The following is a 22276-nucleotide window of genomic DNA, read 5'->3' as shown; positions in this document are numbered from 1 at the left end:
TCAAAGTCACATAAAAATAAATTCTTTAGATATTCATATTCAAAGCAGGAAAACGTTCTCATTATTCAAAGTCTATATCAAAAAGCTGACCATAATAACAATGGTAATTTATTTTTCTTCAGATTTCCAGTGCATGGAACCACTAGGTATGGAGTCAGGAGAAATTCACTCTGATCAAATCACTGTCTCCTCCCAGTACAGCGCTATCTGGTCTTCAGAAAGGTCCCGGCTAAATTACCCTGAGAATGGATGGACCCCAGGGGAAGATTCTATCAGAGAATGGATACAGGTAAAAAGATAATGTTTTAAAGATATTATTAATAATACTCTGTGGAGTTTATTGAATGTGGAGAATGCAAAAGAAAGAATGAAAAAAACACAGTAAAGTACTTCTACATAATCTAAGAATCATTGCAAGTGAATCGTTCACATTCCCTATTAGACGCAAAAAAAGACTGACTCCCAAAGGTATAAAAAAAGAAAAGGTCAGTAAGATTAATTGTTCTGCTTCCCACATCTATTGTTTTTTCAGTCTTCTGAGCACAAATAACAGAGATTTTGGTTTAGTGGAAAAGTCAATATTAGTTTAACATGCACTTAAAGTGGAATGTCCCAGTAAACTGAGCATGTGCTATGTCTCTAGCTGATTACAGCTAAGCATTAATACAGCATGGTGTTTTCATGCACTCAGATTTCACCTCAGAAGACCTAAGTCCCTTCTAGAATATGTTAGTCATGAAATGAGTTCAATGGTCTCTGTCTAGTGGCTATTCTTCCACATCCAGAAACACAACATTCATTAGAAAGATTGGCTGCCTTGGCTTCACTCTGTTAATACAGGAGAAATTGTGCAAACGTTTGTCGCCATGAAGAGACTCCTCGAGTTCAGCTAGTCTGCTTGGGCTTGTTTGCTATTTGTTATCAAGTACATAGGTTAATGGCACATGATTCCTGAACAGGTTAAGATTGTTCATATGAATTACTGCACACAAATAATGTATACTAGCAGGCAAGCGTTAGTATCATTAGGTGAAAAAAAACACTGATTTATCTCAGTCGTAGTCAGACTTCTTAGTTGCAACCTAGATTCTGTTTCTGTTGGCAAAAGCTAAGAGAAAGGGTTGAGCATATTAGATCAATATTACTGATATTGAAAACTTGTTCATATATTTGAAACATTCCTCTGGCTTCTGCTGTTTTCCATAGGAAATTACTAACTGACATATAAAAACAATGCCTTATTAGCCATCTACACAAATGCTCACACTGGCGTTTCCCTGTGAGGTTTGCTGTCTGCAAGAAACATTAAAAACATGTTGAGCAGTAGTTAGTAAAGAAGAAAGAGGGGGAGATCTTTCACTTCTGATCCTTGGCACACAATGGGACTCTCAGGTGTCCTGCCTAGGGGCCCCTACACATCCTGAGCTCTTGGCAACTTGGTAATCATCTATGATGGACCTAATCAGACTTCAGAGTGGCAAAAAAAATCTGTTGATCCTTTTCCCTTACTTAGGAATAAATGTTAAAATCTCCCAAGCCTTATCTAAGTGCAAGGCTTGTTATTAATCATTGCCACTTGCAATCCGTGGAATGCACATGAAAAAAGAGTGGAATGCATCAGAATCAAATTCCATGTGTTTCATCTGGTCAGAGGGCCACCACTTTTTCTTTATTTCCTTCTTTTCTGCTGTCACTTATGCATTTATGACTGTATAATCAAAACAAGAGAGCTAGTCAAATCTCATTCGTGTGTTCTGTGTGCTTATTAACTTTATTAAGTTATGATGACTACATATATATAGAGAGAGCTTAATCCTTTCGCTTAGAACTAGATCTTTCTGAGAAAAAGTTTCAAAGGACTTTTTTAACCATTAACTTTTTTAATAACAAACACATAACAGAATCCAAGCTACTCTGGGATTTATGCTTTAAACAGCTCAGGGTACCTCAGGCCTCCTGCCTGTGAATTTCTCATCCTCCTTTGCTTTCTGCCTTAAACCAGGATGCTCAGGGGCTGAAACAACCACTGAGCACAATTTTTAGCAGTTTTACACTGCCTCCAGCTACCACATCAGCCAAAAAGTCGTTTGGTTGTATGCTGTACTGCTCACACCACAGCTATCACGTACTTCACTCTGCCCCTGGTTTGGAAAAGGCAGCATGAACCATTTCCCTGAGCAGTTGAGACCTAGGGCATCTCCTGCACTGCCCTGGCCCCATGTGGAGGGACCGGCACTCCCAAGGCAGACCTCCTGACAGAGCAACTAAGCTGTAGCAGCCTTTGCTACAGAGCTGGGTCTTGTTTGCAGGACTGAGCCTGGAAGGTCTTGCTTGACAATGCATTTCGTTGAATAGGCAACATGTGTTGCAGAAGAACTGTTTTAAGTTGTTTCTACCACTCAACCCATGTAGCAGAAGCAACCAAGCTAGTTTGGATATCCCCGGGATTTTCACAAGGCACAAGGGTTTAATTAATCTTTGGTTCCATTTGTGTCAGAAGGATATTCTCATACTTATTTATTATGGTATAATTCAATAGTAACATCGCTAATTCGAACTTCCAAACATGTTCTAAATGCTTTCCTGTTAAACTTACTTTGGCAATCTTCAGATGGGTGCTAAGTGCTTCAGACTACCACATTCTACAAAGTTTTGATGCCATTGGCAGTAAGCACATGTTGCAAGTTTGTATCTGGATAAAATATTGAAATCCCATGTTCCCTCTGTACAAATATCCCCAGGAACAGATGTTCATCTCCATAAAAGCATACAGACAAACAACCATGTAACTGATAAAATACTCTGAAATTACCCATTGAAAAAAAACCAAGCCATATTTTATAAAAGGAGGAAGGCACTTGTATATGAAGGACTAAGGCCACTTTGTTCTGTTTTGTTCTGTAAGCTACTGCAAACTAGTCATTTATGTGAAATTTTTGCTTTGGTGCAGTACAGCATAAATGGATTGTTGCTGCACGGTGTAAGAACTCTAGAAAATACTCAACAGGAAAAAACTGTGCTGAAGGATACTGCAATGCTGAACTTGGAACTTTTAAAGTGAAAATTTCTGCCTATATGTCCTTTTCTTTGAGGCAGAGATTTTGTGTATATCAGTATTCATTGATTTTTTCTACAATTGCAGGTTTCCATACCTGCACACACACTGCAGCTGGTTAAGCAGTGATGTCTGCCTTCAAACTGCTAATATGCATATGCAACTAGGCATATGTATGAGATATGTACAATCATACATGGGCAAAGCAGCTTGAAAATCCAGCTCCAAATACTAATTTCCTTAGTGTGTCTTTCTTTTTTTGCATAAGGGAAACATAATAGTTCTCATTTCCCTTCCTTTTACCCCTCCCTTCAAGGTTAATGTTTTTGCTAAGACAAAAGAAACAGAAAACCTCAGTTAAGTATCAGCAAAGGGCGATTGGTATCTACAAAGGACGTTTAGAAGGCATGTGATATGATTGTCTCATTTGACGTGTTGATGTCTTTTGGATGATTTAACTGAAAATAATTAGGAAAATAGTGTTGGCTTTTTAGTAATGGATTTGCATGAATTCCATCTGTGGACCTGAAACCCATTCTTTGGTGGAAAAACTAGATGGCTCCTTTGTGGCTGAGAAGGTACCAACTACTGCATTCATCTGAATGCTGCCTGCTTACAGGGCTCTGCTAAGCGAAAGCTGCTTTTCCATTCCTTTCCTTAGTTGTTTGGAAATAAATGTCAAAGCATAGGTTCAAAATATCCATAGCACAGTCACACCATAAGTCTGCACAGTACTTTTACCCTCAAACACACTTTTGAACATTGCTCAACTAACTTGAGATTTGGAGTGACTCCATAATCAGAAACAGAGACACTCCAGATTGCATTTCTTCTTTAAAAACACATTAATAAAGTTTGTGGATTTTCTAATATGAATGGAATAAAGATATGCATGAGGCAAGGGCTGCCAAAAATGAGCATGAAGTTAGTTTATTGTCATATGGGATGTTATTAGCTCCTCAACCTTAAGCTCCGCCTACTTGTTCATTACACTTACATTTTGCACACTTGACTGCTCTTCAGTGTGAAATAACATAATTAAAAAAAAAAAAAAAAAAAAAAAACCCACGAGCTTTTTAATTTAATCACGAGCAGGGAACTGCCATTGCAACGTAAGTCATTGTCCCTCATTAACGTATCCTTTCACAGGAAAAATAGTATAGTGTTTCCATTTCTGTAATCTGAACAACAAACATGTTAATAGGTATCAATTACCAGCCAGTTTCAGTCCTTAGAACCAGTAAGAAGGCCAGTGCAAGGGTTTCACATCTGGTTTTAGTGAAACTGTTCCTGTCTGTGGTATTTAAAATTTAAAGAACTCCTGTTATTGTGCAATTGGGAATCCTAGGGGAGTACAATGTTAATGAAATCCATAACATGCGGGGATTTTATGATTGCATTTTCAAGGCATTCCTTCAAAAGGGATGACTGATTTCTGCCATGGCAGCAGTAATTGTGCTTTTACAGAGTAGATTTAATGTTCACATTTAAGAACAGCAGTTACGCTTACACTCATCCGAAAGAGTAACATGTGAAATCTTTATATTTAGGGAACTTGTTGCATCTTATTTCTGAAGCCTTTGAGCAGGAGCCACAGGCCGCTGTGCTTGGCAAGCCCTTGCACCTCAGGGACGCCCCAGTGGGTCATGGCCAGCAGCCCCCCAGTGCAGCGCAGGAGCAGGGGGAGCTCCAGGGGGAGCAGGGGGAGTGCCCGGCTGGATAGGTGCCATCAGCTAAAGACACTTGAGACCCACGTGTGTGTGGTTTTGAAGGGAGACTGATTGCCTATTACTAGGGTCACTGGGAACCTGCGCTATCATCAATCCTCATAATGGTGTGGGTTTTCAAACCCGCAAGGAGCAACACCTTCTGGGTACTTTTACTGCAGAATCTGTATGGTTTTTATCAAAATGTTTCTTCTAATGCATATAACACAAATCTTTACACTCCCATCAAGCTGGATGATAATTTCTGGGTGGCACAATTTTTCTCTCATGCTGTTAGACTGAGACCTACAGCTTTCCCAGAAAGCAAAGCATATTTGTTAATAACGCAAAATTTTCAGTTCATATTACAGTTGGGTTTGGATAAAACCATAAATCCAGCTTTAAGAATCCTAGTATCAAATCAAAACTTAGCAGCTATAAAACAAAAAGCACTACTCTGTTATAAACATGCTCTGACGGTTCAAATTTATTCAAAAACTGTTAGCAGGAGAGTTAACATAAAAAGACATTATACTCTGGATTGGGTATTATCTCGTTCTGCAGCCCTACACTAAGATGAAGTCCTTATTGTGTGCTCTGGTTAATAAAAAATAAATGGCTAATCCAGCCCAAATTTGTACTGCTAGTTTTTTTCAGCAGGGTGTAGATCTTGTATCACATGTAAACGGCTGGAGTTAGAGGTTAGCAGATCTGGTTTGCTGCCTCTGACCTCTGCCTGCCCATCTCCACCTTGTTCTCCACCCATCCCTTTGGCACCTATGACTGTTGCAGAGTAATTCTGTAGACCTCTAGACCAGCCAGCCATAGGAATATCAGCTGATCTGGTGTAAAATTCTCCCTCTGCATCTCGCAGCATTTAGGGATCTGGAGAAAGTCCAGAGAGGTAAGAATAACCCTCCTCAGAAAGCAGCCTGGGAGATCCCCCTTGCCTCCACTGATTGAAATATCAGTTGTTTATTTAACACTAACTCTCCTGTGCAAGGAAAATATACTTCCCCTGATTTAAAACACTTCTATGTATACACTGCTTCACCAGAATAAGAGGGACCTTGGAGCTGGAGTTTTCCTTCCACATTTGTCTTCATTCCTTTACATTTGCAGTAACCTACGTTCTCCATTATTCGCTCCTTTGTAAGTGAAACCCTGGAGCATGCATTGCTGATGTGAACTGGTATATAGATTAGTCCAGATTTATTCCTGTAGCAATTCTGAAAATAATTGCAGCTTGTCATTTGGTGTCTTGACCTTTCATCTGTGTCATAGCTTATTTCCTTATCAGGTATTCACTTAAAAAATATAGTCAGTATTTATATATGTTGCTGCACAGCATATTTATTTCATTAACAGGTTTATTCTTACATCGGGCAGCTGTTTAGGTTGACTTTATCGAGCAAGCCTGTCTAAATACTTCACATGAAAGCTCAAGGAAGTGCAAGTCAACAATGTCTGCTGTTATTTTTATTCTTATTATTTCTGTTTCTTTTGGAGTTTGATATTGCAGTGAAGTGCATCATATTAGTGCAAAGAATAATGTTAAACCTGGGAAGCTGAGGCTTCCCAGGTCTCCTAGCCTTTGAAGGACTGCCTGAGAGCTGAAGTTCAGAGGATCTGTGGTAGGGCTGCCCCATCATTAGGGAGCACACTGACATGAAAGCACAAAAACTGTCAATCCTTTGTCTTTTCTACCACTTTAAAATATAAGTCATGCCTTCGGTTCATGGCATTTACAGTTCATAACTGCACCTCAGAAATTACAAAAAGCAGAGTTAGCTTTGTGTGGAAAAGTATTACAGTTATCTTATGGTCTTAACATACTTTGCACATGGGCAAAGAATGACAAAAGACTATTCCTTTCTGGAAATCACAGCCAGGACAGACTGACACAGCACAGAACCAGGGTTAATTGACCCAGCAGGATACATTCATACCTTTATTTACTCTGACATGGGAATAAATGGTAGTTTCATAAAGGCAAGTACTGAAATTAAACGAGAGGGATAAATAAAAGGGTCCTACAAAGTATGAAGGTTTTTTTGATTATTTAAAGTGCTTTAAGAGCTCTTCTAGTACCAGAAAGTTCCCAGCCATAGATTTATCACTCTGGGGAGGCTGAAGAGATGCTCAGAGAACTATGCAGAACTGTTGGCAGCCTTATTCCTCCAGAAGTGCAGGTGCAAAATGCAGTTTAGAAGAAAATCCTCTCTACCTCCCTCTGACATGTTTCAGCATCAACCCTAATACAGAGGAGAGTCCTGCGTGGCTTCGAGCAATCCTGCATGCAACATATGGAGGAGCAGCAGAAGCAGAGCCCCTCCGAGCCTCCACTACCAGCCTAATCATTGTAATAGTTTCAGTTCTTTCAGGGGATCCATTATGCAGAGATCTGAGTAGTTTGTATATAACTCTGTAATTACCTATGCATCCACTTCCCAGTCCGGCCCTACATCCCCTGAACGGCTGCAAGACAGATGGCCCTTTAGAGCTGAGATAGCGAATTAAAAATGTGTCCAGCAAAAGCACTGATTCAGCAACTACTAAAATAATTTTGTAAATTTATCTTACTTTCACTAGTTGGCTCCAGGAGGGAAAGAAATTAAAACCTTTAAATATGGTTTTAAACTAAACACCACAAGGTTCTTTTTAAAATCACAACATCTTTCTCTTCTACTTTCTTTCACAGGAATTAAAGCCACTCAAAAACTCTGTACAAAATTATTCTCCTCCCTTGTTTTTTCTCCATTCACCAGGTTCACATGTTTGGCATGATTCAAAACATTTGTTATAGTTTGCTGGTCTTCAAACTGCCATCAAGCTAAAAAATCAGTTGCTTGTGCCATTCTGCTTGGTAGGGGAGCTCTCTCCCTGATGACCTGCAGACCCCATGGGGACCGAGGCAGCCTTGCCCACCCAACTACAAGGCACTGCAGCACATCTGCTCCACTGCAGCCAGGACATCCTGCAGTTGTGAAGGAAGGTACCTCAGAAGGAGATTTTTCTGTGTCCAGCAGAAATAAATTAAGCTACAAGACTAGGCAGGTGTCGAACTAGGTGAAGTAGAGCTCAAGGCTAGAAGTGAAGTGGCTAAGGGTAGTGGCTAGAAACACAGCCTTGGGTAGGAACACACAGCTGAGGCATGTTATAATAAGAAGAGTTGTTACTGAGCTAAAGGTCCCTGTTGTCACGGGGCCAGCCCTGGGCTGGAGATGATAGGTGTACTGCTGAGTGCTTTGCAGACAATTGTGCATTCTTATTCACTCTTTCCACACCTGCACAGTAGTATGAAGCTGAAGAGTTCATGAGTCCTATGGGCCCTTCCCCATCCCAGCATCTACGCTGCAGATTTTCTGTTGCTGAGCTATTATTTGCCTCTCTGTCCTTGTATCATCCTCCTTTTCTGTCCCAGTTTAATTCTGTTCTGCCCATTAGATGACATTTTCACAGCAGTAGCAAAATAGGTAAAGTGGAAGGATAAATGAGATTTCTTCCAAGTGGTAAATACTTGCCCTTCAAAAAGCAATTTGCTTTTTCCCACAGAAAAAGAAAAGAAAAAGAAAAAAAAGGAAAAAAAAAAAGTTATATTTCAACAAGGAAATATTTCCACTTTTGCTTTATCTCTGATGTTTTCATTCAAGATTTAAAAAAACCTCTTTTAAAAGGCATCAGAATAAACTCCATAGCTGTCTGATAAACAAAACCTACTAGCAGAGAAAACACAGTTGGCCAAACATTAAGCTGAGGTTCACTTCCCCTGTTTTCAGGAATAACTGGTTTCTCATAAGAGTAGCGCTGTTTACACATAACTTCCACCAACCAGCTGTACTTGTGTCGTCTGGTCTTTCTCTTCATTGCAGCCTCCTGTGTTGAACACTTCAGGCCAAACTAATTTCTGGTGTTGATCCTCTGAAGCTGCTGAAAATATTGGTTTGTCCTATCACGTATAAAACCAGGACTTACTTTAACAGGTCATATTTAGGTTATAGATTATTGTACTACAGACTAAGGTGGCTTTCGGTCTTTAACAGAGACAGGACCAACCTATTCCACTGCAAATCCTATTAAATTCAAGCTATGGGCTGAAGGGCTAACATAGCACAAAGTAATTTTAAAATCTTCTTATCAGGCCATAAAAATTAACTGTCCATGGAAGTGTTGCCCCCTTCCATGATAAGCTTAACTAAGAAAATACATCCTGTGTTTATTTTAAAAAGCCGCAGCACTTAAAAATCAATGGCTTTGCTCTTTACATAGCTGGATATAGAGCAACTTTTAGAGAGGCAGAGTGGGGTTACGCAAACCAGGCACCATTAGCTGGCCAAAGAAAGCCTGGAAATGAGACCCCCATGGCTGGAGTTTGAACAGGCTTTGTTGAGAGAAGGGCAGAGCTGGAGGCAGCCAATCTCCCTGGTTTGCTTTAGGAGCAGGGGGTGAAGTTTTCTGGGTAATCAACTATCCTGCACCACCCCATCTGCTGTCCCACTTCCTCCACCAGCACGGGACAAGAGCACCACTCTCAGCAGCAGGTCTCCCAAATCACAGCCTCAGAAGTGAACCAAAGAAAAAGCAAAAATCAACTTTGCACGTACAGTCTTTGTCTCTCATTTTTCACCATACATTTACAGTACCCTTACCACCCCATCTAACCTCAGCTACCTGATATTTTTCTAGAAGGCAGCAGAAACTCATATTTTAAAAAAGCAGTGACTTGCTTGGTGACCCAGTAGTAAATTAAAATCATCATACACAATGTGTATGAAATAGAAAATCGAATTTTGGTGCAACAAAACTGACAGTTCCATTTAACAGAGAATAAATGAATGCAGACTCCTGTGGATGAATGACTGATTTAAAGAGACTGTGCCGATTTTCCAAGATGAGAAAGCTGATCACGAGAAAATACATATATTTCTATGTGACACAGGTTATAGACTCATTCCAATAGCCAGTGAAATCAGGCTTAAAAAGTATCAAATCTTAGACACTGGTACTTTTTCCTCATTTTGTTGCTACTTTTTATAGAAAACCCAAAGCTTGAACTTTCAAAAATATCCAAGTGTAGCAAATTCCAGTGATTTCAGTAGAACTCGCTCTGACCACAGTGATAGCATAGTCAGATCTATCTAAACCATCAAGGCGTGCTGTCTGAGACAGGAGAGTTTAATTCTGCACAGTATATCATCCCATCACTTACCAGCTTCCTACCCAATTAGCGTAGGTATGCTACGAAACAGGAAGAAGCAGAGGTTATTTCTGTGTGTAATTACATGTGTAATATTGTACTTCCCTTCAAAATACCAAAATGTATTATAAATCAAGGCCTTCTGCCTGTGCCCTCTGATTTTAACAGTACAGCAGCTGGCAAAAAAATGCTAGAGAAGAACTTTATAGACAACATTCAGCGTTTTCCACCCAAAGCCCTGTTATTCACATGTGAAGCAGCCTGATAGAGCAGCTTTGGCTTACTTGTTTCCCATTGGTGCACTAGTTGCTCAGTACACTTAGGGGGAAAAAAGTCCTACAATGATGTCCTTCTCTCAGAAAAGAGTGGTTCTGCAAGTATTGCTATAGAGTTTCCCTTTTCTATAGTTTCTAACACAAACTGGGGAAGGTTACATTCAAGCTGCACTAAATAGTTGTCTTCATTCCAGTTCAGAGGATTAAGCTCAGGTTTAAAATTAAATGTAAATTACAAATAAGTATTCAGAAAACGTTAATTAAAAGTATTACGTTCCTGATTCATTTATTGCTCAGCAAGGGTTCCTAAGTATCTTAGCTGGAGAAAGGGGCCATTCACATTCCTCTTTTTTTGACCAAGTCATTGTACATGTCTTAGGTTATCCATTTGCAAGTTAATGTACTGCCAAAGCAAAGGTTTTCATTTTAAAGAAGTAATATTTCACAGCAAGATATGCTCCTGCAAGATGTAAAACAATCTTTTTCTAAAGCACTGGGAGTTAATCAGCCTTTCTCTTCATTGCTACAGAGAGGGTTTGAATGGCATAAGATGCTGATTACTTAGATCCCAAAGCCTATAGAAATCCCAATACGATTACATTTTCCCCCCTTTGTTATCAGAGTTTATTGTATCTTGCTGTTCAGGTTTTAAGTAGTTTTCAAGTGAAAAAATAAATTAAGAAAAGGTATTTTCTGAGTCTTCTGAATAACAATCGTGTTACATCAGAGTACCACATGAATGCGTAAGGTGGAGCTTGCAAATGAATAGCAGAAGGATCGTTCCCTATCACTGCATGTGCACTGGATGCATTTCACACAATACAGTGAGCCCATTTCAGGGGAGCATTGCATTGCCCTTGCTTTTAAACTGAAGTCCTTCAAAGACTCACACTAAAAATATCACACAGAGCTAATGTGTAGCAGTGGCAGTGCTTTTCCCGGCCTACTTGCAGCATTTCTCTTTCACATTTGATCTTTATAGTTTCCATACTGGAGCGATTTGGTTTGCTGAATTCTGGAAATGTCTCAAGTTGAAATGCTAGTGTATTAACCTGCTGTACTGAGTCTCTTTTGTTTCTCTTTACCAGAGTGCTGCTTGCCAATTTTTACAACTACAGCAGATTTTACTATTCAAACAGAACCAGATGGAACACCAGTTCAAAGAACATGTCAGAATTAAATATTTCTTTTTTAATTAGTTGCTTCTGATTTATGCAAAAAAAAATTAACATAAGAGTGGGAGAATGTGCCATGAATCCAGATGCAACACAGCCCACACAAGCATTATCTTTTCTCTGTCAGAGACACAGAGGCCTTTTCTTTCATTTTTTTCTTGTCTTTTCTTTTTTCCTTTTTGTTTCTGGATTTCATTTTTCTTACACCTTCTGCATCTTTTCTTTCTTGAGCCAGCCTCATAATGATGACTGAGGTTCTCTTATGTTCATCAGTCAGAGTTTTTCATGTTCATCTTAAATTTTCTCTTGTAGAAACTGGCTGATCTGCCTCTCAAAAAACTACTGTACTCAGTACCACAATCCCAGCATAAGTATCTCAATGTGGTAGTGTCCTTTGAGTCTATTTTTTGTTTTCAGTGGGGGGAATCTTTACATTTATGTTTTTTCTGCTGCAGAAAAGGATTTGAGCAGAGGGTGAAGACTGTGAGGAATATTTCCACTGCTAAAGAAAGTTAATTTCCTTTTTTCTGCCAAGCATTCCTATTTCCTTGGCATGAATGTTTGCTCATCCTCTCTTTCACGCTTCCCCATTTTTGCCAAGTCACATAAGCATCAGTTCAGTAAAGCATACTGACTGAGGACAGTTGTTAGCACAGACTAGAAGTTGAGTGTGTGATTAGCTTTCTCTTCTGGGGCTTTCAGGATGTTGCTGTCAAGGTCAATGAGAAAGACTTCAGTGACTCAAGAGAGATCTTACTAGCAGCAATATTTTCTCCTCACATTCTTTATGGAGCTGCCACAAATATCACTCAGATTTTTGCACAAAGATCTGAGATGGTTTACAGCCTTAACTATTTTCACTTAAACCCAGTATGAATATTTACTGCCATTAATCAAGGAGTTGTGCTCTTGTAATGACCACTCATTTCAAGGGCAACGACTTTTGGCAGTAATTTTCCAACCAAATTAATTAGACTATTTTCAGAATTTCTACTAGAGCTTGTACCATTTTTACTTAGCATTATAATCTTCTTTACTTAAAGCTCAATAAATAAAGGAATTAAGTGACAGTTGTGTACACATCATGGGAGTGCATGATTGGTCAAATCAACAGCAACATCTAATAAAAAAGATCAACTCTTACTTAATTAAATATTTGACAGAAGAACAGTGAAGTGTCACAACAGTTAATATGACTCAGAACACTGTATGCTATCTAGGGAAATGACACAGTTCTCTAAAAATATTTACTTTGGTATGTTGTGTCAAGTGATGGATTATACAGCTTTTCAAGCCACAAGAGATGCCCACAACAAAAAGCTTCCTGTTGTTAATCAAACTCCAGCACTTTGTCTTTTATTTTCTCAGGCTGTTGAACAGACCTACAGTAGGAGTGCTAAAAGCTGGTAAAACTGCTCCCTTGCTACAGCTCCCTCAATGACTGTATTTTATTTAGCAAGGCAGATTTTCATTGCAAAAATAAGGTTTTCCATACTATGACATGGTTATGTATGGCAACAGGAAGCACCAATATTAATTTCAGTTCATGTATGTTTTATGTTGTTCTTTATCCAGCAGTTTGCTAAATGTTATTCCCTTTCCTTCTCCTTAACTGCTCTCTAACAAAATGCGTATGCCACTGCTTTCATATCTGTGTCTTAACAATGTGTCACCCACTCACATTTTTTGGGGACAGTAAGACAGCAGTAAAAATATTTTTCCTGGATGCTTAAAAATATTGCAGAATAAATAGAGAGGAAGTAATTCATATGTAGAAACAACTAATGTCTTGCAACATGTTCTTGTGGCAAAGAATTTTAGAAGTAGGAACAACTGGGGCTTTTTTCACGTGAACATTCTGTCCTGGAAAAAAAATACACACTTGAGATGTTCCTCACTTCTGGTAAGTTAGGGGCCCATTCCTGTAGGGAAGTCTGCTCCCAGTCTTGTAGTTATGAGTAAAGGCAGTCGCATGGCAGCACAGGCAGTTATCAAAGGCTGTGTTTTTGGATAAGGCCCTAAGGCATCATTTTCCAAGATAGATATGCTTTTTAATCTGAATGAAAGTGAACAAAATTTGAAAAAAAGAACTAGCAACATGCTGCAGTTAGTCAAAGCTGAAACTCTGGTAATGGAAATGAAATGTCAAGATTTTAGATTTGGAGACAGCTGCCTATCTCGGATCACAGCCATACAGCATGCAATAACTTATAAAATCGCTTGCATCCTCTAAAACAAATACCAGATGTTTGTTTATCATATGTGCAGAAAGTTAAATGTCAAGTCATTGCAAGGAAATGCATTTGATGTTCATCTTCAAAAGTACTGTATTTCATCACCACCTCTCTCCACAGTTCATTTTAACGTGAAACATAAGTTCTTGAAACAAAAAGGACAAAAAGGCCGAAACAAAAGGCTAGTCATTAAAGATTTGTATTACTATCTCAGCTGGAGGAGACTGGATCTGAGGAAAATGGGTTACCTCTGGTCATGTTAACACTTGGAGACCTCTGTGGGGAGGACATACTAGTTGACTGGAACTTACACAGGCAGTTGGACTCTATAAGCATAAGCCTCCAAAATTCATAAGAATTCCTATCTGTTTGGTGACACAGCTGTACTACAACTACAGCCCTCTGCAGTGATTCCTCTGGATAACATGGTACAAAAGAGTTCTGTCTTACCACAGCTACATTTTGGTACCTTCAGGTTCCATTTGTTAATAGCAGTTGATATGGTTTAACTTCAATGCTGAGCAGTCCCTGTGGCATTTAGAATGCGTATTTTATGCACACTTTTGCATTTTACAGAAAGCAAAGTTTTAAAAGACTTTGGAAAGAAAACGAAATACATCACAAAGTGATTAATGCAGGTGAGCTTAGCAGCCCGCTAAAATGTGTCATGCAGTTTCCAAGGTAGTCTTCTACATAATTTATTTTTATCACCTTATGTAGAGAAGAAGATTGGTACATGTAGAGCTTAATTTACAAACATGTTTAGGCACTGCAGCAGGGTGCTCGGTGTTGCAATTCTGTTTGTATGCACCTGGGGAGGAGTGGTTCCTCTCCAGAGGCCACTGCAGAGAACTGTCAAAGGGAGGAAAATGCCTTAAGCTCTACCTTTCTCCTGGACCTCTGCGCTGACACGGTTAGTACTAAAACTTCCAACCCCTCTGCTCCTTTGCTGCTTAGCCCCACATTTCTTGATTGCTCTGCTGCTTTCTCACTAAACACTGACGGGGAAAGGTTATTCCTTTTTCCTCTATCAGCTTGTGCGCAAACAGCCCTTGGCATGCAGCAGGTCTGGGCTTACAGTTCGCCTTTGCAAGGTGTTTAAAGCTGTGGTACACAGCTGAACACTTGAGCCCTCAGCCTCTGGGTGCCCCAGGAGAGGACTGCTGTTGACATAGTTCCAGTTTTCAAGAAGCACATAAAGATTTGCCGATCCAGAGATAGCACATCAAGGTGAAGAGATGCTCTCCCTAACAAGAGATGCCTCCCTCCTCCCGTACTGCATTAGACAGTTACTAGAGCCGGGAGCGCTAATGAGGTTGCCTCTTCCCTACCTATAGGCAATAAATTAGAGCTCTTCTCAGAGCCTCTGCCTCTCCCAGCGAGCTGTTAACTTCTGGCAGGAGAATTTCTGCCTGCCTCTTGAATACTGCCGGGGTTTAGGCATGAAGGTAGGTGTCTATATCCTTTGTGTGTTTAAGACTTAGTTCTGGGCAGTGGAATAGATGCATATTCCATTCCCCAAGAGTTAAGGGAGTGTATTAAATACCAGCATTTGGGACTAAGAAAAATTTGGAGGCCCAACGTTCTTTGATGGGGCAAGCCTGAGTCACCTGAACGGTCAGTGACTGGTAGTTGTAACTGTTAGCTCAGGCATCAACTACTCAAACCTTCCCCTAAACCCCTGATATTAAATTTTAACTTGGCTTCAAATACCTAGAACCCTTGTAATAGGCCATTGCTTGACTTTATTCACAATGAAGTACTTACTGTATATTAAAAAGCCCCTACTAGAATAATTTCAAATCAGTTGGAACGGTACAGGCTTGGGACCCTAATCATTTCAAAACTGAAGAGCTGTTTCAAATTGTAAGAGAAGCAGATCATTTAAATAACTTAGCTCTGCACTCCCTCAGACTTCCAGATTTTCAAGTGCACTTCAGCCTGGAAGTGAATGTGGTATTGGACACAACTCAGTGCAGCACACTTTACAATCAGCAGAGTACAGTTTGGAGAGCATTTGAAGTTAAGCTGAGATTGCTCAGCGCAATGATGCCCAGATTCCCCCATTAACTTTCAGATTGCAACAATCTAACATCTGAGACTCTCCAGTTACTTTAAATCACTTGATTGTTTTTGTAAGGTGGTGCTGGGATATGGGGGTTTTTTTAAGACTGAATTTTTTATCATGACAAAACAAAATGTTGCACTATTTCACCCCTAAAGACAAGGGCTAAAATGTGACATATAGACTTTACCAGCCTTAAAAACTGGGGCAGGGGAAGGGGCTTCACCCTGAAAGCTGGTTCTATCTGTCACACACAAGGCCGCTATTCTTGTGTTGAAAGACTAAAAAAATGCCTTGCATATGACATGGGCACTGAGAGAGCAGCCAGTCTATCCTCAATAGCACTTCCTTCAGCCTTTTGAGAGAATGCAGAGCATGTTGATTTAACTGCTCCAGTGCCTTTGCATATATGACATACATCCAGGAAGAAGGATGCCTGTGGGACACAGGGGACATATATTCTGCATCCTGCATACTTTGGAAATAATGAAAAAGCCTGAGATGGTCATGGGACATTCACTTGTGAAGGCTTAATTCAACCTATTATTATCCTACTGAAGTCTGGACAACTGAAGTTTAGAGGTATAAATTAGTCTGATTAATATTTTGTGAATAGTGTAATTTCATATTGAACTTAAATTATTTACTTTAGGAAACAAATAGAAGGTTCTAGCTGCAGAGAAAAAGGGTGATGAGTTTGATTTTAATTGGCCTGTTGTTATGGTTAAAGAAGGCTGTAAGGAAATCGCAGGCATTTCAAAGCTGTGGTCACCAACCTGTCTGTGAGAAAGTTTTGTGCCTAGTTTCAGCTGTTTGGCAGTTGGACTTGTCCACTGGGACAAAGGTTTCTTTTGCCAGCAGAGCTGACTTGAGTAACTCCACTCCTGCACCCCACATCATCCTCCCAGCTATGCCTGTGCATCTTCTGTGCTGCCACATGATGAACTGGGTTAGGATACAGATCTGGATGACAAATAAATAACCTGTGTGTGTGTGTGTGTGTGTTTAACTTAAATCACTTGTCCATTTGGTTGCAAAGTAGCTTCATGAGAGAAAGAGAAAGAGAGAATGAGTGAAAAAGAGGGAAGGCCTCTAACATATTCATGTGCATACCCTAGCATTCATTTCTCCAGCAAGTTCAAAATGTCAGTATTTTCTAATGATTAAAGTTTACTACATTAGACAGTTGGAACAGAATTATTGCACTTCTGCTAATGCTTCTTTCTCTTTTCTTCAATACATCATATGGTACAAGGAACTCATTTGCCTTTTTCCCAACAAAATCACATGGTGACTCATAATTATCTCGTGACTAACTAATGCACCACAGGATTCTTTTCTCCTCTTCTGTTCACAAGTGATGAGCTCCTGGGTTTTAGCAGAATTCTTGTTATCATTTCCTAAATGTGCAACTTTGATATTGTACTATTAAATTTCATCCCATTCCTAATACTGCAGTCCTCAGGGCCATTCAGTTCTCGCTGCATGACTCTCTTTTGTATTGGCAATGCCTTGCAGCTTGGTGTCCTTAGCGAATTTCATTAGCATCTATGCAAGGTAGTTAATGAAAGTATTAAGTAAGATTGTTCATCAGAGTGGTCCTTGAGGAACTTCTCTAGTAACTTCTCTGCAGTCTGGTGGTTCCCACTCCCACTGACAGGGTCTTTGGTTCCTCTCCCACAGAGGAAAGATAATTATCTGGCATCTGAATAGCCCTCCTGGCTAATTAGGCAAATATCTCCTGTGATGACACTGTTTACAAAAGAAGAGATTATGGCTATGTTATTATCAACAATATGTTACAATTTCCTTTATATAAAATTCTTATTATCTTTGTAAAATATCGTGAGGATGGAGAGGGTGTGATTTCTGCAGTGTTGTCATGCTCTGAACTGATTGTCCTCATGTCCCAATTCATTCATTACAACAGGTAGATCTAGGCCTTCTCCGCTTTGTTTCTGGAATTGGAACCCAAGGAGCCATCTCAAAAGAAACAAAGAAAGAATATTATCTGAAAACGTATCGTGTAGATGTCAGCTCCAACGGAGAGGACTGGATTACACTGAAGGAGGGAAACAAGCCTGTTGTAAGTCTTTTCTCTTTTACCTCTCTTTGGCCAAGAAATAGGCTGTTGAACTATTTAGTTACTACCAGTTGTTAAGAAAAGAGGACTAAGGTATCACAGGTTTAATCAGGTTGATTAGGGTTAACAATATCTCAAATCTGAAAAATAGCTATTGTCTTAGTAGTAATGGGCCACAGAAATTGTTTATTCAAAGCCTAGACCATCTGAAAATACTGCAAGGTGCTGCCCTGTCTGTTGTACCCACCGTAATTTGACTGATTTGTGTCTTTTCCATGGAGTATGCTGCTGTTTTTCAGTTTGCCAGGTATTTTCTATGTGAGCTTGAGAAAAACATGGGAATCTTTAAAAAATACGTAGGTCCCTTATCTGCACTGAAACTCTGGATATACAGTGTGTCAGCACCTCAGCTCCCCATGCATACCCTGCTGTCTTGCAGGAGTGCTAGCAAGTGATTAGTAGTTTGTTAGACTTCCAAGCATCTCAGTGATGGGGGTCATGCAGACAGATAATTAGGCACATCTTTCCATCCTTATAGATTTTTATCACCTTTCCATTTATCAGCAGATTTGCTCTCTGTGACCTCTCAATGAAACAGCTTCAGACACTCATAGGAAAAATCTTCATTATCCACTACCATGAGCATAAAGCTCGTTACTGAGGAGCAGTTCTGCTCCAGCTCTCACACGAGTAGTCCCAGTGAGGCTGTGCCTCCCTTCTCACCTTGCTTAGGATGTGCCTGGGAGCAGCATCCCCAGAGGCTGACAAGAGCTGATGCAACTGGAATGGTTTTGTGGTACCTCCCTTCAAAATACCTTTTTTGTTCCCTTTCTGTGAAGACCCAAAAGAGCAATGCAATATTAAACTCTATCAGTGTAACCATATCTAGCTTTAAATGTTTGGTTACTGGTTTGTCCCTGATTCATCTGTGAGTGCTGTGCCAAGTCCACTACATTTATCTAATCAAAATGGTAGCTGTGTTGCAGGCCTACATCTTTCTTCTTTGAGGCACATTGTAAAACAATAAAAAATGAATTCTGAAAGCTTCTTTTTGACAGGTATTATGCTGGTTTTACAGAGAAGGGACTTTAGAAGGTCAAATGCCACAATGTGGACACTGTATAATGATGTATAAAGGTACAATAACTGACTTGCATAAAGTCACAAGAGGAGACAATGCAGTGGCTGTTATGAGACACAGGGTTTCCTGACTCTGGTTCCCATACCAGAACAAATACCTCTTTCAAAATCAGACTATGCCTGATTTTCATTACCAGCTTCAATTTGTAAACTCTCCAAGAGCACACTTTATGTAAGTTTCTCCTGTACATGCTGTCCTTAACTAGTGAGAAGACTTCTGAAACCTGTGTTATCAGTTCAAAGAGTTTATAAAAAAATCAGGTGTCTAAAATGGCAATATTTTGCTGTTGATCAGGACAAGAAAAAACTATGCACCAGTCTCCCTCTGGTATCTTCATGCAAATGAAAAGTTAAGGAGCCTGGGCTACTGAAGGAACAACAAAAGCAGGCTGCCACACATCTCTTCAAGGCAGCATCACACAAGTGCTGCGCTAACCACATATAAGAAGCTGTGTACTTTTAAGAAAAGAATATTTTCCCTGTCAGGTGCAGACCTTGAGAAAACTGCAGCAGGCCCTCCCAGAATAAAAAAACGTTGCTGAAGAGAACTGTAGCTCCATTTAAAATATCTTGCTAGATATGAAACCCCTATACCAAATTACTTGAGATAGAACTGAGCCTGATCAGTTGACAGCTGTGCGCTGCTGGCCTCTGCTCCAAATTAGTGCAGTTATTGCAAGTCGCAAACAGGAAAGTAGACAGTGTGTGGAAGAAATGGGAGAATCTCCCATAAAAGGAGAGGGGTTTGCATCCATGGAAAACAACAGGAAACTGGTCCTCTCTATGTGAGGAAGAAGCAGGAAGCTGAATCACCTTCTTTAGACTAGAACATTGCAAGGTTTCGGCTCTGCTAGGAAGGAGCGCGTCTGCAGGATCCTCAACATGAAAGCACATCACAAACCTGTCCCTTCTTGTGGAAGTCTCATTGTTCATCTAATTTGACTGTTAACCTCAGGGGACGCAGAGAAAATCTTAGAGCCTGCTACATAGATTTTAAATAGACTTCCACCTCAGTATGCAAGGACAAAGAAAGTCTGAGTACTTGTTTAAAAGGATTTTAAAACTTCAAGATAACAAAGCAAGGTTTGCACCATACACTCTGCAAAACTCTTAAGCCCAAGGACAGCAAAATAAATGTTTTTATTCTTACTCCATATATAATTTTTATTTATACAAACCTTTAATTTCGGCCTGAGGTTCTGTAGCTTTTTGCATCATCTACGAGTGTACAAGGAATAAAATTGCCCTAGTGGGGCATTGAGGGATTCTCCCAGGACAATGGCAGTCCATGCCTGACAAAGATCAGTGTATGTCATTCCTGCATATAGATCTGGGCATTAGGAGGACTTCAAAATAGGCAGGGAGTGGACCCTTGTTGCACTCAGGTAAGCTCCTGATATCAAGGTAGTCCTGACTTCTCCTGGCCTGCTCTTATGGTGTGTTGTGGCACTCTGCAGGTGGCAAGTATTTTTTAGCTTCCTAAAAATACTCTTTTTTCCTCTCCAAGGAAAGCTTATCTGTCTGCAAAAATTGAGTTAGGAGTTTAATGTAATCGTTCCCCATGCAAGTCTTTTGTCTCATCCCCCCCACCCCCAAAATAATGCTGGTTAGATCGTAACTATCTGTAAAATACAGAATTATGAACACCATTTAAGAGAAAGCCTAACAAATATATCCTTTTTCTTTCCACACAAAGGTGTTTCAAGGGAATAGCAATCCCACCGAGGTTGTTTACAGACCTTTTGCCAAACCAGTTTTAACACGGTTTGTGCGAATTAGACCTGTGTCTTGGGAAAATGGAGTATCATTAAGATTTGAAGTTTATGGCTGCAAGATAACAGGTAAGTCTTGGGAAGGATTTTAAAACCAAGGGAATTTATTGTGTCTGTGCTGTGAGTTTTATTTTTGTGAGTGAACTGCATCTTCGCTATTTCCACTGTGGTCTGTATGTAGAAATTAAAAAAAAAAAAAAAAAAAAAAAAAAGTAAAAAAAAAAAACCCAGAAAAAACACACCAACATAAAGAAAACAAAACACGACAACCCAAACATTCAGTGTTATCTGACTGTTGTTCTGCCATTATCTTTTAGGTGTTTGGCTTTAAGAAGCGGGGAAAAAAAAAGATTTAATGACTTTTCTTGCAATTACTTTACAGCTCCATGTAAAATACCTGAGACACACAGATATTTTGCAAATTTCCATCCCATTTTTCCTTCCTAACCCTCCAGTCCCTCTCTCTCATGCCTGCTATTTGTAGGTAGTTCTCAGCAGGCTTCCCAAGGAACAAATATACATAACGAGGTTTAAAAGCATTGCAAAACACATAGATTTGAAGCCTATTCAAGCAACTAAACATACATAGTCAGGTTCCCGCTAGTGATCAGTATTGGATTGTAACTCCTTTATATTACACAGTTAACTACTAAAATAACTGTCCAAAGTGCTTTCTGAAGTAACAGGAAAAGGCATTCATTATCACCAAAATACTGTCTTGGAAACCAAAAAAACAACCAACAGGCACAAGCAGGAATTTTTTTAGAAGTCTTTTTACTTCTAGTTTTAGGATTTCTACAATTCCTACAAAATGGAGGCTTTTTATATGTAAAGTAAAAATACAACTTCATAGATTAAAGAAAATATGAATGATTTAATATTTTTTATAAAGCTGATTTTTCAAAAAAATATCTTGTGTCATTTTATAGCACTTAACACAGTTCATTGGCACTCATTTTTAATAGTTCTAGGGATATCTTTTTTTCCTCTTAAGGTATTTCCTTAGTGTTGAAAGTATTTCTTAGGACTTGTTTCCATACAACAGGAAAACAAGATTACTGATTACTATGTAATAGAATTCCAGGCCTTCTATGAGATCTTTTCAGATTAGATGAAGGTAATGTCAGCAGAACTGCTATTACATTCTATATTTGGAAATTTTCATTCCTTGTTATCAGCATCTTCTAATTTATATTTATCTGAGTTCATAAAAGAAGCAACTATTTAGCTTCTGTGACATTTGGAAAAGCCTGAGAGACCAAAGAAATACAACAGGAAAATCTCAAGTACAGCAATAAATCATATTTCACAGAATGTATAAAAGTTTTTCATTTACAACGTCACCAAAATTAAGTAATCTGCCACCAGGTTTTGGCTGGTTTTGGAAGTTTTCTCTAGGGGAATATTCATAAATTGAGATGTGACCCTGCACTCTTTGCCTTAGCATGAAAAATAGAAAACGAGAATAGAATAGGATTTTCTGATCCTTTTGGTTCCCATCAAGCCAGAAATACTTGTGGTATTTTGGTACTTCCTGCCAAAACTAGGATGTGCAAGTCTGAACAAATGAAAAT

The 22276-nt window shown here is 39.4% G+C and overlaps 1 protein-coding gene across 1 annotated transcript in view; it reads left to right on the top strand.

Moving 5' to 3' along the window:
- NRP1 (neuropilin 1) overlaps positions 1-22276 on the top strand; it is a 114679-nt gene that overhangs the window by 62459 nt on the left and 29944 nt on the right. Inside the window, 3 exon segments of the mRNA XM_040591116.1 lie at positions 123-289; positions 17638-17793; positions 20627-20771. Coding sequence (XP_040447050.1) covers positions 123-289; positions 17638-17793; positions 20627-20771 — 468 coding nt within the window.

This window comes from Falco naumanni, chromosome 4 (assembly GCF_017639655.2).
Source record: "Falco naumanni isolate bFalNau1 chromosome 4, bFalNau1.pat, whole genome shotgun sequence".
NCBI classification, from domain to species: Eukaryota; Metazoa; Chordata; class Aves; order Falconiformes; family Falconidae; genus Falco; species Falco naumanni.
Note: the sequence above shows the minus strand (reverse complement) of the source record. Positions and strands in the feature narration are given on the sequence as shown.